Source organism: Gadus macrocephalus, chromosome 1 (genome assembly GCF_031168955.1).
Source record: "Gadus macrocephalus chromosome 1, ASM3116895v1".
NCBI lineage: Eukaryota > Metazoa > Chordata > Actinopteri > Gadiformes > Gadidae > Gadus > Gadus macrocephalus.
Window position 1 is genome coordinate 16,434,869 of NC_082382.1, and position 18,347 is coordinate 16,453,215.

Sequence of the window (18,347 nt, forward strand, 5' to 3'; positions counted from 1 at the left end):
CATCCACACACACACACACACTCACACGTCTCAGCGATTTTTTATTGTGCGTATTTATCAGCATATGTGCTCCGAATCGCCCTCTAACACATTGTTACTCTGTTTTTCAATGGCTTCTTTTCTTCTCTGAAATCTACTAAGGCCTAACTTAAGTGCAAAGTAAAAACATCACACACATGACTGACAGGTTTAATGAGGAAACCAACTATTAACAACAATTAAAACCGACACAGCTCTGGCTTAATAAAGAAATACAAATAAAAAAAGACAAGGGAGAGTGAGAGGTATTGCCTGAGCTTTGGTGTTTAAAAAAGTGCAAAGGAATCTGGGGAACTGGTCAGTTGTGAACATGTTAGATTGTGGATGTGTCCACAGGGAGATGTTCTGTCACTAGATGAAATCCCTTAGCCAACACAAACCGTTTTCCCTTTTTTTCCTCTTCTAAGAGCCCATCCTAACACAAAATCTATTCATTTATTTGATGGAAAACCCTTTAACCTTTTCATAATCCTCGCTGGATCGCACAGTGCTGTGATCTAGATTTAGGCCCACTGTCATCGGCCCCCCAGTAAAAAACACTGTGTTTTCCTGTCTATCAAAGAGTATGTGGGAGTTAACATGTTGAAAAATGTTCCAGCCATTGTAAAGCACGTGGGAAATTCAATGGGAGGCCGATGCTGTTTTACACTTCAATAGAAATCTTCTCAATGCCTTCTTTTAGGTTGTTCACATAGTTCCGGTTGAGACGTTGTCGATCTAATAGTCTTAGATTGCCTAAATGTCTTTCCCATTTTCTCCCCAAAAGCTGCTTCTGCTTCGGCTGCTGATGTCATACTAAAGCGAGGGTTGTTAAAAAATATATACATCACATGTAACATTATCCATATTATGAATTTTGCGGTGGCTGTTCTAACCTGCGTTATCGCCCATTCAGAATACTGCTTGGTCACACAGCCGAGCTATCCACCTCTACATTTGCCTCACTCAGCTTCCACACTCGGCTTCATCTCCTTTCTTCGCTTTTGTCAGCCTCCTCCTCCCCTCCTCGTCTCTCGCTCTCTCTCTCTCTCTCTCTCTCTCTCTCTCCCTCTCTTCTTCCCTCCCACACGCTCTCTCTCTCCTCCCTCCTCCCTCCTCCCAAAGCTCTCGGTCTTCTTCTCCTCCTGGTAGCAGGGTAGATAATAAGTGGAGCAGAGGGCTGATAGTGCAGAGGTCTAATTGCAGCGGAGAAGAGAACGGTAATGAGCCAGCGGGCTGCCAGTCCTTATAGGCGGCGGGGTGATTGTTGTGTGTGTGTGTGTGTGTGTGTGTGAGTGTCTGCGCACACACACACACACACACACACACACACACACACACACACACACACACACACACACACACACACACACACACACACACACACACACACACACACACACACACACACACACATCAACGTATTTCCTTACACAGAGCAGTTGGACGAGAACAGGGAAGTAGGGAAACGAGAAATACAAAGGGTGATTGAAGGCATAGGCTGTGGCGAGGGAAACACAAGGCCACAAATGAGATAGATAGATGGACGGAGAGAGATAGAGGGAGGCAGTGCGTCCTCTGCGCTGTGTCAGAGGTTCAACCCGGCACTGTTTGATTTATAGCTGATCTATCTGGCTCAGCACACCACTGTATCTACTCTCTCAATCGCTCTCTTTCTCCTTTTCACTCCCCTCTCCCCCTCTTTTTTTCCATTTCATACTCCAGCGCTAAGCCGGTTCCCTGACACGACTCACTATTCACTAATATGCACCCGGTCTCTCACTTGTTCCACATCTGTGTTCTGTAATGAGGTATCCCTGTTGAAATGCTAGCATCGTGGGCATCTTCAGCACTTTGTTCTTGGTCGTGAGGCTGTATTTTAAAAAGACCACGGATCATTGAATGAAATATGAAGGTAGGCTGAATATAAAGGTAGAGATTTGTTTTTCCAGTGGTATTCAAGGTGCTTTTCTCTAGGGCACCCGGTTTGACGCAGTCGTTGCTTCAGTGATGAATCTTTCTCCGTTATAATTAATTGATGACGGTATTCTTGACTAATTATCTCTCTCTCTCTTTCTTTCTCTCGCTCTCTCACTCTCTCTCTCCCCTTCCCAGGTACTTTGTGTGGTGAGTCATTCGAGGGGAAGAGGAAAGGTCGTCCTAAAGTGGACGTTCAGGAACTCAGGAGTATCCCTGTGAGTATGTCTCTTTTTCCTGGACTTGACTTCAGGAACATTGTACATCGATGCTTTGTAGATAACGAGAAATACCGACTAGAAAGATATTGTACAGTATTGAGTATTGATTTTGATCTTTTTATTGTTATCATCAACTCTACTGGAGTTAAAGGATCCGATTTCTGAAAGCTACAAACAGTTGAGAAATATCAATACAAATCCATACTTAAAGAAAAAAAGCATTCCAAAAATATTTTCTCAAAATGATTTTAAGATCAAATAGTCTCATATATCTCATCCATCTCATATCATGCCAAATATACTCATCGCCTGCAACCAGCGGCTACTTTTACTTGACTTTAAGAGCATGCCACAGGCATTTTGACTGTATCTCCAGGGCAGATTGTGTGAGTGTGCCTGCGGTACAGCAGTCAACTACAGGTACATTCCTGTCTCTGTTCCTTCCCGGAGCAGGCCCATATGATAGTACAGTGGAAGGAAGAGTTTAAGCGTCGCTCCAGGGTAAAGTGTCCGTGCTCGGGCTGCTGGTTAGAGTTTCCCAGCATCTATGGCGTCAAGTACCACTACCAGCGCTGCCAGGGGGTGAGTCACAGAGCCCGATTATGCCCAACCCTGGAAGAAGCGTGAAGTCCATTCATAGTTTTATGTTGCTTTCGGGGAAGTAAAGCTCAAACTACAAATGTTGTGCTAATTGACATGCAGTAGTAAAAAAAATCTGTATGTGACTTTGATATGACTTGCTATTTTCTACTGTAAGAGTATTACAGAAAGGGTGAAGGGACTGATGTTACTGTTTTTCCTTCTCTTTCTCTTTCTCTTACTCTTTCTCTTTCTCTCTTGGTCTTGGTCTGTCTCTCTCTCTCTCTCTCTCTCTCTCTCTCTCTCTCTCTCTCTCTCTCTCTCTCTCTCTCTCTCTCTCTCTCTCTCTCTCTCTCTCTCTCTCTCTCTCTCTCTCTCTCTCTCTTTGTGTGTGTGCACCAGGCCCCTCTATCAGAGAAGATGAGCCACAGCTGTCCCTATTGCGAGGCGGTGTTTGCCACAAAGGTGCGCCTGCAGAAGCACACGCTGTGGAACCACCCAGACAGGGTGAGCGTGGAGCCCAAGGGGGAGCAGCCCAAGCTTCAGAAGACCCCTTTCAAGGCCAATGCCAAGAAGAGGTAATCCTGATCAAAAATATATATGTCACTGACACCAGACCTTAGAGGGAATACCGAGATTTCAATCAATAACGACCAGGTAGGGGCTTAGACATCTTGCCCAAGGCTGCCCACAGTTAGACTACAGACATTGGGCATCAAACTCAGTACCATTTGTCTGGGAGTCGAACATCCTTGCCTCTACACTAGCCTTCCCTCATGCACATCTCTAATGACGTCTACATTCCTCCCTGTATCGGATGACATCCAGGCCCATGGAGAACAGCCCACCCTCCCCGGTGTTCTTCAAAGTGAAAAAGACCCACGAAGCGTCCACGCCCTCTCACAACGGCGAGTTGCCCCCACACCGAGGCGAGCGGAAGCCCCACGTCCACAGCCAGGCCCCCCTGCCGGTCGTCCACGCGCCCCAGCCGGTGCTCCAGCCCCAGTCCCACCAGTCGGAGCGCTCCCCGAGCACCTCGTCCGACAACGGGGGCAGCGAGAGCGAGGGAGGCAGCCTGCCGCCCCCCCTTCCTGGACGAAGACCCCGAGCGGATGAAGCATAGTAAGATAATGAAGCACGCTCCGCCGCCGGACCCCCAAGCTGCGTGGACTGCGGGTCGTCGCGGTGCCACGGTGTGTGTTTGACCATCCCTTGCTCTTTGTTCTCCTTTCGAGCCAGGACGGAAACAGAAAACACCCAAGAAGTTCACCGGCGAGCAGCCCTCCATCTCGGGAACATTTGGCCTGAAAGGCAAGTCAAGTGTACGAATGGGTTTGGACAAACAAAGGACAAATTGGTGCCATTTGATGCACCTTAGTGGGTCTTTGATACAATGGGCCCCATCAGGCTTCTTTTCTATAATTAATGGACTGCTGAATATATTGAGAAGCCAAAGGAGTTTACTAGTAGTAAAAATAATAGTCTTCTTTTTATGATGAAACTCTCAACAGTGGCTCTGCCTTTTCATATGCCAACTTCAGAGGGGTTTCATATGCTGCTTAATGGATGAGTGAATCACTGTGAACCCTTCTCTCTGCCTCTGTCTCTCTCTATGTCAGCATCATTAAAACGTTTTGAGTCCTGCACTTATGACCTCAAATCTCTCTCTCTCTCCCCTCTCCATCCTCCTCTCTCCCTACCTTCATCTCTCCCTTTTTATTTATCCATGTCAGAAAAACTTGTCAGAAAAACCAGTGCAACTTTATCTGTTGCTTTTTTTAATTTTTACTATCATTTACTATTAATATCTAAACTCATCCCTATTTGGTCACTTTCCTGTGTATGTGTGTGCGTGTTTTTTTGTGGATGTGTGTGTGTGTGTGTGTGTGTGTGTGTGTGTGTGTGTGTGTGTGTGTGTGTGTGTGTGTGTGTGTGTGTGTGTGTGTGTGTGTGTGTGTGTGTGTGTGTGTGTGTGTGTGTGTTTAGGTATGACCAAGGTGGAGGAGAAGCTGAAGGCAGGCCGGGGGAAGAGACCAGAGGGGAGTGGCTTCAGTGAGGAACCCCAGAGAAGACCCAATCACAGTCAGCCAACCAAGAAAGACCCGGCTCCAGCTGCTTCTGGTAAAACATATCCTGCATTTCTTCATGAACAAAAGATTTACAGTTACAATATGTACGATTAAGACCCTCCCAATTAGCAGGAAGGGGACTTAATGAAATAACGTCAATAACAATCACTGTACTTTGCACTCTGATTGGCTTTGAAACTGTGTGACGCAAACTAGCATAGTTTGGCTGGCTGGGTGGCAAGATTGGGCGGGGTTTATAGTAAGATTCTTGTAAAAAAAGAGAGCTACGAGCCAGCCAGCATTTTTTATTTTATATGATGTGATTGAAATTACAATCAACCGGCATGGACTACAGATAAATCCATGTCATTTTAAGCTACAAGCTAGTTGAAATGATACACATTGCGACTTTAATCTTTTTACAAACCTACACCCAATTGTAATGACACATGAAGTAATACATAACATTGAACACTGTCAGATTCATTATGGACGCTCCAGTGATTTCCATTTTCCTCTCTCTGTTTTCCATCTTGATTTTCCGCCGCAACAGTGTTTGTGACACCAACAGGCCATAGGGCAACATAATTGACAATTGACAGGTTGTCAAGTCGTTGATGGGCTATTTGGAAACCGGGGTGTCAGGCAAACTGGAGTGTCGAGCAATATAGCTCCATCTATGTGGCAGACAACCCTCCAGAAGGAGGTGGCCCGTGCTTTAAAAGCATTAAAGTGTTTTTTTATTGAAGCCGAGCAGATCATAAAGGGACTAGAGAGTCCATATCGTAGTCGCCTGTGAACGATCTCATCCACATGTCTCTGGTGGAGTCATCTCCTGGAGAGACCTAAGAGCCATAAAATGCCCCCCCCCCCCCCAAAATACACAGTGTTGATCTTCATGTGTGCCTCTCCAGGGCCTCCTTACGACACACAATGGCAGCATTCTATCTCGGAGCGAGGTGAGGTGGTGTGTCCCAACTGCTCCATTGTCACCCGGAAGACGGTCGCTGGCCTGAAGAAACACATGGAGATCTGCCAGAAGGTCAGTGTAAGGTCACAGCTCTCTGCCAAGGGTAAGGGAATAGTGAAGGCTGTGTAATGAGTCGTATGCCGTTTAAGAAGGAACAGAGTGTTAATCTCATGTTCATTCACCAGGGGAGTCACCACAGTTTAACAGTGTGGTATGACAGTGGTGTCATAGTGTATCATATTTGCGCCACTGATTTACATGTTGGCTTGTCAGGTGGAGGCAGAATCGGTTATATGTTCTCTGGGTGGCTTGAACCGCGCCCCACTTGTTTTTCCGTGTTACACATATATGAAGGTTATCATTTATTCATCATCATAAAATATTCACACCTGGATTTCTGAATTCTGAACTTGAAGTCACCTCCATTAAAGGAATCATAAAAAAGATAAATATGCTTATAGTTAGATTCAATTAAAGTACTGCTGTGCAACCACAAATCTTCAAATACTCCACAAAAGTTCAATCTCCCAACTTGACAAATCAAGTGGGCTTGATTTGTCAAGTTGGGAGATTCTGTGTGTGCTGCGTGTTGCAATATGTCTGTTGTGTTGATGTCCAACATCCATCAACAAGCTCTGCAATGTTCTCGGCAGCCAGCCGAGAAGCTACCAGCTAGCTCGCTAATCGGCATTGGTTCATGTTTCTGGTTCAGGCATAGAGAGGTCGCCAAAGCGGTTTGTCAAGTTGTTTGTTTGACTTGAAATATTCACCCAAAATGATCGTTGGGGTTTTACAGCACAATGACCTGTTCTCTTGAGAATCTTAAGCTTTGTATGTATCTTACAAACACTCCTCAAAACATAGCCCTATGTTTGTGGACCCGTCTTTCTTATGTTCTCCACTGCTTCTAAGATCGTCTACTTAAACCGTGCATGTGTCTTTTATTTGAATCTTCTCTAACAATTGAAAAGCCTGTAAACTGATCTGACCTCGGCTTCAGCGAAAACCTTAAATTCACCACATGCTCGCAGTTACATTAACAAGGAGTTCTGCGATTATTCCATACCATACAACAGACGCCTTTGTCAGAGAAACGCCCGGCATGGCCAAGACTTGATCACTCGTTTTGTACACTTGTCAACACCCAGCTAGGAATGAATATCTCCTTGCTAGTACAACCCATTTGGCATAGGTAAGAATAGTGCAACTTGGCTCCATTGTTCCTGGATTGTCCTAAATGTGAGCTGGGATATAGAAGCCTGCTCCCCCACAATCGTCTACTTGGTATTGTATTAACCTGCTGAAGAACCACTGCAATGCTATTAGAAGTATTTTAAAGCGCTCCCGCTGCAGGGTGCCAGGGAGCTGAGGACATGGAGGGTATCGATTGGGAGGTTGAATATGTTCTCGCTCTGCCGAAGTTTGAATATTGTCTATGTGTAGTTTTGGCCATCGCTTTGTGTGCATTTTGAGTGGCGAAAACCAAGTGAGCAGGTTTAATTTTGTACGTTTCTGAATTGTATATGTGTATAAAAGGGCAGGTATCAGTAAAAACTGAAGAGCCCGGACCAAGCAGAATAATAATTTTTCACTGGGAAGCACTTTAGCTGAGCAGGCTCTCAGCCCTGTGAGATGATCCCCAGTCATTTTTATGGCTCCTTGGCGCAGGAGCCGATGTGACTCTATTAAAATGACAGGTCAGCCATTAAGTAGTGAAAAAATCACTACATTACTACTGGGTCACTGAACGGGACCAAAAAAAAGGACCTGTTCCCACATCAATAACGTGAAGTAAAGCTGTACGCCGAACAATAGTATAGATTCATAGAACATCGCATATTACCAAAGTGCGTAGTGTATTAAATTGTATTTTTCCCGGTTGTGTAAAATCCATTATCCGGTTACACAGCGCTGCTGTATTGCCAGGGCCAACATGGAGTAACCGCCGGTGCAGCCCACGGTCTGAGCACATTCGCTTCCCCCTCAGTCGTGTCATTGGATCCTCTGTTCCACCTCTTCCCCTCACAGCTCCAGGATGCCCTGAAGTGCCAGCAGTGTCACAAGCAGTTTAGATCAAAAGCCGGCCTCAACTACCACACCATGGCTGAACACAGTACCAAGGTATGCACACACACGCACACACACACACACACACACACACATACGTACATGCACGCCCACACATACATAGATCTTGTGCTTAACACCGCTGGCCTAATGACCCACTGACCACAGTTGTCATCTGTCAGCAAACAGCAAATTAAGTGCTGGAACACGGGGTGGGAGGCTTGACTTGTAGAAACCCAAACGTAAGCACGTCACCAGTTTCACCTTTCAGGCCAGGCCGGATGTCGTGGTGAACACTGCGCTGTACACTGTTGCACAGTCGGCCGTTGTTTTTCCTGTGCAAACACACCTGTCTTCGTGCTTGGCTTTTCACAATGGTCTTTTCTTTGGGGGTAATTCATGGGGAGGGTAGGGGGGGGGGGGGGGGGGGGGGGGGGGGGGGGGGGCGTGATCATCACGCTGCTGAACAGAGGATTGATGTTACGGCCCCCTGACGCGCTCATATTACGCTCGGCAGCTGTCTTAACTCCTGACAGCAGCGAGCTTCATTTAGATATTATCATGACACGCTTACATTAGAGGAGTGGCGCTCCTATGAAGTTGTCTGAATAATTCACTGAGGCCCTTTTAAAAAACTGCCATGAAAGATTGATGAACGTACGTGCGCTAAAACCAGTGGCCCGAGGTATGTCCTCGTCCCCCTTTCTTTGTTGGGCTTGTTTTCCTACATTTATCCATGTCGTCGCACAACTCTCGTATGTTTCGCTCTCCTTTTTATTTGAAAAATGATCGTTTGATTCACGATGGGGTTCATATGCGTCATGGAGTGAGCCAATAATTTGAGCCGTCTGTGTCGGCCAAGTGATAACTCTTAAGGAAAGTCGTTTGTCTCAAGTGTGGACACTGTTGTGCGATGACCTGAATGACTGGCAGCAGTCCAGACCAGTGGTGCTAGAAACCCTCTGGCCTTGTTTAGTTTCAGCAGGATGCCGGGAGATGCACTCACTAACTGTGACTTACGTCTTTATTTAGCCAATTGGAGGGAAGCAAAGCGGAGTAGAGTTGGTAAGAGACGGCGGGGGGATGAAGTGAGAGAACCACTGGCCCTGGGCCAAGGCTACCACAGCTCTGTCCAATTCAAAACATTGATTTCCGAACAGCTTGACCTCAGCCGGAGCATCATTTACCCTTCCATGCACCCTAAGATGTTATTCAGTTCAGATATCCATAGGTGTTATCTGGGATCCAGCAGTGCTAAAGGTTATAGCATAACTTCTGGGGGGAGACGGCACAGAGCTTGGGACAGAAACCAAAAACCAAAAACCAAACGGGCGGGGTTATGCCTTACTTCCTGTCTCGCTACAAAGATTTTCTACCTAAGAGAAACTCATTTGCACGAGTGGATGAAGCTTTCAGAAGCGGATTGTAATAAATATTTCTACAATGGCCAGTTTACAACGTGTAATTTTAAACCTTCACAGACACTTTGTCTAAGTACGTTGGTGTCCGGACAGGATGTTTTAGTTGGCCTTCCCAAGGGGAAATTCATACCAGTGCTGGCCGAGATTATGATCTCTGTTAGTTAATTACGTGTTACAGATCCCTGCCTCCAGCAAAATGATTGGTCGAAACCAATATTAAGTGGGAGAAAGAGAAACACCCCCGCTCACCAAAATTTGACCTTGTCTGCCATCTGAGTTTAGAATATCAAACTAAATTCAGATTAGTGAGACTACGAAGAGCACTACAATAGTGTTTTGGAGTATAGTTGGGCCCTGCACCAGAATAGCTGATAGATAGCTTACTACCACCTCCCCCTATTTTATATCCTGTCTGTGATTGCGTCTGTGTCTCTCCCCTGTGTGCCTCCTGTTTTACTCTGATGGAGGCATTACAAGTACATGCCGATGCAGTTCCATGTGTTTTTCACCTGCCAAGCTAAATCAAAGCAGGGAAGCGAATGTCTGTGTGTGTCGGTGTGTGTGTGTGTTCTCTCGCCCGAAGGCAAGAGAGTATGACACCCTTTTCCTTTTCACTACAGATTTATTCCGCTAAAGCTCCCATCTTACCTCAACAGTACTTGGGGATCAAAAAAAAATCCTGTGCAGTGCGATAACAGATTACATAAAAATACCTGAAGTGATAGGCAACGTTCCCCCGTTCTTCCCTGCATTCCTTTGCTCGCTCTCTGTCTCTTTTCTTCTTCTGCCTGGCAGCCGTGCCTGCCATCTGCTGTTCTGCTCTCGGCTGGGGTTTGGCACCTAACCGACAGCCCAGTGAGAACATGAGTTTGACAGTTGTCATAAACATGCCTTGAGTAACTGCCTCTCCATGAAACCACTTAATGATCATGGGCTCGGTGGGATCTGCATGTGATGGAAAACACATTGAGCCCCTCACTTTGCTTTATATTTTACCCCCGTTCCTTTCTCTTTCTAAGTCAGGAGGGAGGGGGTGTGCCTGATAATGGAATTAGCGTGTGCGACGCTGTGTTTGTCCTCCTCTCCTAGCCCTCGGGGAGCGAAGGCCAGGCGAGGGACGAGCAAGAGGAGAGAGACAGGCTGCGGCGAGTGCTCAAACAGATGGGCCGAATCAAGTGTCCTAGTGAGGTATGCACACTTCATCCCTGCTCTAATCCCCCTCTCTCTCTCTCTCTCTCTCTCTCTCTCTCTCTCTCTCTCTCTCTCTCTCTCTCTCTCGCTCTCTCTCTCTCTCTCTCTCTCTCTCTCTCTCTCTCTCTCTCTCTCTCTCGACTCTCTCATCATGCACTCGTCCACTATTTCCCTTCCCATTTTTCCATGAATCTGCTTTTTCACTCCTTCTCCTTTCCTTTTCCCTCATTCCAGCGTTTGCCTCGTCTTTCTTCAGCTCCTCCCCCTGCCCCCGTCTCATTCCCTCCATTCCACACGACATCACCCTTTCCGTTTCCCTTTCAACCTTTTGCCCAAACCCACATCAACACTCTGCTTTCTACGATTACACCGCAGTGTGAGAAAGCAGAGCGACAGAGAGGGGTAGGCAGCAGTGGAATACTCACCTTTCCTCGGCCGCCATGCGGCTTGTCTGGGATTTTAACAACGACGGCAGAAAAAACTGTCGACTAGATATGATGACGGTTGTGTTCCATTAAAAACCATGCCGTGCTCCACTTACCCAGATTCCTGTCTAAAGTGTATTTTCATCTGTCGTCTTGATTTCTGTCCCACACAAACACGCGCGCACACACACACACACACACACACACACACACACACGCACACCATAACACCACGACAGGGCTGCTCGGCTCACTTCTCCAGTCTGATGGGCTACCAGTACCACCAGAAGCGGTGCGGGCGGGACCTCTCGGAGGACCAGAAGCCTGTGTTCCTGTGCCAGCACTGTGGGAAGACCTACCGCTCCAAAGCCGGCAGGGACTACCACATACGCACCGAACACCCACCCGCCGCCGCTGCAGACAGCCACAACAACAACAACAGCGCTAACAACCACGACGACAGCACCACCGACACCAACAACAACACAGGCAAAGAGAGGGTAAGACGGAGCGTTGTGACGCACGGTCTTCAGCATTAAAGTTTCATGTTTCGTAGTACATACTTAAAGGTAGGGTATGCAGTTTGGAGAAACCAGCCAGAATGAGCTGGATTAAGAAAGTATCCAGTCGAACAAATACCAGCCCTCACTTCAGGCCTCCCTCCAAAGCCACTTCTCAAGACACATGACCAGTTAGCTAGCTTTAGCAGAAGGTCTGCCTAGCTTGTCGATGACTCCGGTCATGCAAAATAAGCGGCCACGGATACTGGATTTATTTTTATTTTGTCAGAGTTCTCGATTTATTGAGTGCAGTCGGGTATGTAAAGAGGATTTCTGCAACTAGGAAAAAACATGCTTCTTAAAGATAAAAGTACCCTACCTTTAAAGCCCTCTGTACCGCCATTCAGATCTCATCTTACGTCTGTGATATGACTACGTCAATCTGAATATTTTGTAAGTGAAACATTTGGTACTATTTGCGGTTATTGCACTTTCATCCGAGGCGATTTACATTAATGAGCAGATCGGCCGGGCTTAGGCATCTTACTCGAGCATCCCCACCGGTACTTTTGTCTGGGAGTCTGAGCACTAACCACTTATCCCGCTCCCCGCTGTAATATGACACGTTATCAAGTGAAACAGGTAATGAGCGTGGGAAGAAACTTGGGCACAATCATTCTTGGATTTAATGTGTCATGCAAAAGTGACAAAACAGGCGAGCCAGCTGTGTGTTATACGAGGGAGAGGGGGAAACAACTTATGATGGATATTTTAGACTGCCAGCATCTAATAAAATATGTTTTATATCTGTTAGCATTTATGAGAATAATGTGGATTTCTTCCAGCAAGGGGGGGAAATTTTACTTTTCATATGCTGGTGTTTACTTGTTTAAAATGCGATTAAAGTATAGTAAATCATTAACGAGAAACAAATATCTCAGAGAATACGTTCATGTCAGAAAAAACTGCGAAACCAAAAGCACTATATACAGCATATGTGTTGTGAGGAGCCCTGTGGATGAGCCCAACCGTTATGTGTGTGCGTCTCTCCTCCAGGTGATCCCTGAAGAGACCCCGCCCGCTGGCCGGAAGGAGCAGGCCGAGCAAAGGGAGTGGCAGGAGAAAGCAGCCCCCGCCCGGCACAAGGAGGAGTGGGGGAGCAGGGACGCTGAAGGAGCCAGAGAGCCGGAGCCAGACAGGGCAGGAGTGGCGGCGAGCGAGAGCCTGGGGGAGGACTTTGATCGGACGCCCAGTGGCAGGGTGCGGCGCCGCTCCGCCCAGGTGGCGGTCTTCCATCTGCAGGAGATCGCCGAGGACGAGCTCGCCCGGGACTGGGGCACCAAGCGCCGCATCAAGGACGACCTGGTGCCCGACAGCAAGCGGGTGAGTGGGGCCGCCGCCGATGTCCCACACCACGGCGCCCACACATGGTATTTTAGACGCTGGCCGCCGGGGCAGACCGCTGGAGGAGCATTTAAAGGACCAGTAGCCACCTGGCCACCGTTTGAACATCAAAACAAGCATCGCAGAAACACAAGCACGCACTGACGCACCCTGACGCTCTCAGCACACGGCGGAGGGACCGCATCAAAGCCGGTCTGGACATGAAAGACGGCACATTCAAACGCAACACCCAAAAATTTGATAAAAGTCGTCCTTGTCCGTGTTTGATGTCAACCGACACGTCCCACTGCTTTTTCTTACTCTCCTCTTGAACTTTTCGTTCTCTGATCCACAGCACCGCCCGGACACTTTAAACTAATGTTTTGTCCTTTTTCTGCTGCTCCTTCAGCTAAACTACACCCGCCCGGGCCTCCCTAACTTCAGCTCTGAGCTGCTTGAGACGTGGAAGAATGAAGTCAAGGAGAAGGGCTTCATCAGCTGCAGCAATGGAGTAAGAAACGGATGTGTTCACTGTCGCAGCATGTTCAGCAACAGATTAGCCAATTCATGAACCCTAAACTGCTTGGACAATTGACTCAATTCATAGATTACCTTGTTAGTTGTTAGGGTGTTTGACTCCAAGCCGAAAGCTTTTGAGTTCAAACCCTTATTTCAGCAGTCTATCTGCAGGCCCCCTTCGGCCTTTGTTATTAACTTTTAATGAAGGCCCTGTATCTGAATTCACTGTTTGGTCCTTTGATTGAAAGCACCTAGAATTGTATGAGTAAGGTTCAGGAAAGGGTTTTGGGATATATCGTTGTTTTTTTGTTTATTGATACCTTTTTTCTTGGGGGGATTAGAGTTGTGAAGCAGTGTACTCCAGTGTGTCAGGACTCAAAGCCCATCTAGCAAACTGCATCCAGGTATGAACGTACAACATATCTTATCAGTCTCCACAACAATAAATGCTTAATATATACATTTTCCATTTCCATGGCAGTGCATTGTTGTCCATTTACAGAGATTTGATATCTGACAACAGACAAAATAATGGCAAGGATTGGACAATGGCTGATTGTCAGATGAAAACCAATATTTTTGTATTGCCAAATTGTAATTATGATGAATCAATATGTGTGTGTGTGTGTGTGTGCGTGTGTGTGCATATGTGTGTCTCTGTTTGTGTGTGTGTGTGTGGGGGGGGGGGGTTGGCTGTGTGTATATTGCAGGGAGGTGGTGAAATGGGCAAGTACACCTGTCTAATCTGTCAGAAGGAGTTCAGCTCAGAGAGCGGTGTCAAATACCACATCAGCAAGACACACTCGCAGGTGGGCTCACAACTCCTGTTGTGTTTATGAACTCTCCAGTTGGAGGCAGTTAGTTCCTGAGCCCAATCCAATGCTATACCGAATGAGATTGCTCAGTTGTTAGTAAAACATTTCAACACAGTTGACTTTTGCTAACACCTCCAGACATAGTGGCGGTGAAATATGGAAGAAAGATAAAGTGTTGATATGTTGTGTCTATAATTAAACGCGTGCTACTTCACACTCCTTCAACATCACATAACCGTGTGTTTGGTTTCGGTTTGGCCTCAGAATTGGTTCCGTGCGGCAGCAAGCCATGTGGTCAGCACCAGCAGCAGCAGCAGCAGCAACAGCAGCAGCAGCAGCAGCAAGGCTAAACCGCTGGAGAACAGCGACGATGTCAAAGCAGAGGTGAAAAACAGCACCGCCCTGGGGAAGAAAAGAGGCCGCAAGCCCAAAGAGCGCCCTCCTGTGGCCGAGCCGGGTGAGGCAGAGACTCCTCCGACGCCACTGAGTAGTACCACTCCAAACTCCATGCTGAGCCCTTCCCTGGACGTTACACCCACCCTCACCGACACACCGAGCCCCACGGACAGTGAGAGTCCACTGGACAACAGACAAGCCAATGGTTACGCCACCAAACGGGGTAAATCCAAAAGGCTTTCCTTAGAGTAGTACTGCTTTTTAAGCGGATTGCCGAACTGTTTATACTTTAACAGGATTTTTAAAGACCCTGCGAATGCCACAAGGACTTGGCACGGAGAAGATCACTAGGTCAACCAACAAGGAGTAAATCATTACATAGGGACTGAGAATTAGTTTTAAACAGTTACTATAATATAAACAAACTTAACCATAGTGTTTTCTTTTGTTTATCCATTCAATTTCCAGCCTCCATTCAAAGGGACATGTTTAATTTGTTCTACTCACAACCAATGTTGATTGTAAACAATGACAAATTACTAATTTCTACATGAATCGTTTTTTCTTTCTCTCTTTTTTTTACTAGAATAGTGTTCCAAATTAAGTGAGTGTAATTCTATCTACAGGTCTTTAGGTTGTTGTGTTTTGAGAGATTTTTAACAGGATATTCTATTAGCATGGTGAGATCATTTACTCAGTGTTTTCCCCTTTGTCCAGATATACTGTAGTGTACATAAAACAATATCTATACTTATATATCTATATACTCAAAGCAATGATGCCATCTATACTTTTTCGAAGCCAACAGGTCAAATTAGCTCATAAGCAATCTGAATTATTTTGCGTGTGTGCTCAGTGCAATGTTGTATTGATCTTGATTTATTTGGAGCTTTTTCCCATTAATTAGCTTTTGCCTTTTATTTCTTATGATTTCTAACACCCAAATATCAAGTTAAATGTAAGCCTGTTGTGAGTTGTTAATCATCTTATCTACCTATTTTGCTATGCTTTCTTTTTTGGTTTGTCCGATTTAATTTCACTTCAATGACATACATGTTTGGAATGACATTTTAACCCACAACGTGAACGGTATACGGCGTTACAGTGATGACCATGAGTTTCGGGCTTCGTTTCATGGTTCTGGTGGATGAAGCTAAAGCATTTAAGACGTCCCCCGGCAAGGCTTGCGGCATTAGTATATGTTAAAATTACATTAATATATTATTTGACTGACTATACCTAATATTAATTGTATGTTTATGGTCCAAGAGTGGTTGGAAATAGAAATACAGATAGAAGAAGCAATCATGAGAAAGGCCTGTTGCACCATTGCAGCACAATCAAATGAGATGCCACCATTTTATGTGCGGCTTAATACCCTTGGCTACTAGTCCTTTTGCTTAAATCAAAGAGTTGCTATTATCTTTTGTAGAGTGGTTGAAGTTCATAATATTTTATGAGACAAAAGAACGATTTGCGAAATATTCAAATATTATGTATATTATAAATCAATTCCTTGTTGGTAAAAACGATTTTCTTGCACTTTAACCCTTAACCCCACCCGCTTCCTTTTTTTGTATTTTTGCACTCCTAGAGTATCCAACCTAACGCAGTGGCTGTAAGAGGCAGAAGAAAGGCTGTCTTACGCTTATAAATCTAAACTAGAGTTTAAAACATTTATTTGGATTGGTAATGAGAGGCTTGTTCAACTATTTGTAGTTGTTATCTGATCCAACGTGACCATACATACAAAGCCATAACTGATCTCTAACAGTTGATAGTAAAATATCTAAGTTCTATTAAATGAATTTAATTTATCGATAAATCCTATTGAGTGCAATCCGAATATGCTATTTTGACTCGAAAACTTTGAAGCAGATACTTGAATCCACAGTTGTATGTACTGTGTATGTCCGTATTAAATAATAGCTTGCTTACTAAAAAAGGAGAGCTCGTTGACAGGTTATAAGTCTATTTTATATTGTGTGTATTACCTAGGTAGCATTCGGTTAGCATTATGGGAAGAGGGGAGGACTGAGAACCTTCTAGTGAGATGCATTATGGGAGGAGGGGAGGACTGAGAACCTTCTAGTGAGATGCATTATGGGTGCTTTACTTGCCACTCTACCTTAAGGACTGCTGCAAAGATCTGGTCCTGCTCAGGCAGTCCACTAGTTCATCTTGCCACATTGTCATCTTACTACAAACCGATAATCACAAATGATTATGGGATTGCATCCAACTATAACAATAAGCAACATGATTATTTTGGAGACGTGTATCTATACCCCAGGTGATATCACCAGGTGGTGGCACCTTAGACTTTACGTTGAAACATAACAATTTTTTACTGAATACCGCCAGCTTGAATCCACCAATGGGGTTTATTCAGGAAGGGGGGAGGGGGGGAATTATGCATGTGTCTGTCTGTACTAGGATGGGCGTTCCCCATATATCCAGGGTGGACTACTGGAGAAGGGAAGTTAAGAGAAGCACTGATGGTCCTCTGACCCGAATCGAACTGTCCAAAACTTGGACACCGAGCTGTGCTAGCAAGCGAGTTGGCACCTTTACAATGACTGGATGCGAGGAAATGGTAGCACTTCCTCCAGGAGGGTTGAGCTGTGGCACAAACATCATTTTATCAGTTGCTTGTTATTCGTTTCATTGACTACGTCACATTGAAAATGTTTACCTAACAAGCTTTGGTGTTGCAATATGATAGTTTAGCACTGCTTTTATCAGTGGATATTTTCTATTTTGTCACTCCCTTTACTATTTGTCTTCCTATTATTGGGAAAACACTTATCCCGCAGTATGAGCTAACTGCAACATGTCTAGAGAATACAGCAATACACCATATTTAGCTGGTTTTGTTGGCTTGCTGATATTTTGATATCGATGTATGTATTCTCAACAATTGTATAGCTTTTTTTTCACTTTCCTGCTTCTGTTTGTTTGCTTTGAAAATGCTTTTACATATATTTGAAGAAAAAAATGTTATTGAGAAAAATATGTCCACAAACATCTATGTAGGCCTATATGTTGGCATACATTGTTCTTTTTTTTTTTTTTCAATTATGGGATACACATCACTTGCATTTTGTCTCCATATACACAATGAAAACACATCAACAATTCCTTATATCCAATATGGGACAAGAGGTATGTATGCGTGTTTGTTTCTGTATTTAGTGCACTTACTATCCCATGAAATAGGCTTGAAATAGGAGTGTTGTTGGAGCTTCATAGTTACCTGGACTCTGTCGTGTGACTTTTGTACCTGGGAAAACTGCAGGCTCAAGTGTCTTCCCTTTGTCAGCAACGTTATCTTTCCAACACTGGTTACATATTTTAGATCCCCTTAGAGTCAGATCCTTCCATTTACTCTAAACAAGCGTAGTTCATTTAAGCCTATGTTAAATGTAGAAAATGACATCCACCCATATTGTAAGACATTGTTTGATTTAGGATATAAATATATATTGAGTTCAAAGACATGAGTTAAAGAAATGTTGTAGACTAACTGCCATTGGTATGTAGGTTACAGGTGAAATGAAACTAATGATCTTCTGTTTGTATTTAAGGTTTCCATATAAGAAATTAGGTTGTTTCGTATCTAACATTGAGGTGAAAACACACATCCTTTAATTCTAAGCTTACATTTCCCCCAAACATGTTGTATTTCATGTGCATTAATAACCCTCGACTACTTAATAAAATGTTGTTGACTAAATTTCTGTTTTGTTTTTTGCTCTACATATTATTGGCTCAAAATAAAATAGGGTAAGCCCAT

General features: G+C 45.0%; 1 protein-coding gene across 1 annotated transcript in view; it reads left to right on the forward strand.

Moving 5' to 3' along the window:
• Nucleotides 1-18,287, forward strand: part of znf512b (zinc finger protein 512B) — a 31,706-nt gene extending 13,419 nt beyond the window's left edge. The window contains 16 exon segments of the mRNA XM_060049563.1: nucleotides 2,134-2,213; nucleotides 2,670-2,798; nucleotides 3,198-3,373; nucleotides 3,624-3,888; nucleotides 3,890-3,917; nucleotides 4,035-4,106; nucleotides 4,782-4,916; nucleotides 5,779-5,906; nucleotides 7,863-7,955; nucleotides 10,412-10,510; nucleotides 11,178-11,438; nucleotides 12,495-12,821; nucleotides 13,231-13,332; nucleotides 13,682-13,744; nucleotides 14,051-14,149; nucleotides 14,420-18,287. Coding sequence (XP_059905546.1) covers nucleotides 2,134-2,213; nucleotides 2,670-2,798; nucleotides 3,198-3,373; nucleotides 3,624-3,888; nucleotides 3,890-3,917; nucleotides 4,035-4,106; nucleotides 4,782-4,916; nucleotides 5,779-5,906; nucleotides 7,863-7,955; nucleotides 10,412-10,510; nucleotides 11,178-11,438; nucleotides 12,495-12,821; nucleotides 13,231-13,332; nucleotides 13,682-13,744; nucleotides 14,051-14,149; nucleotides 14,420-14,803 — 2,441 coding nt within the window. The 3' untranslated portion in view covers nucleotides 14,804-18,287.
• The last annotated feature ends 60 nt before the right edge of the window (nucleotides 18,288-18,347 follow it).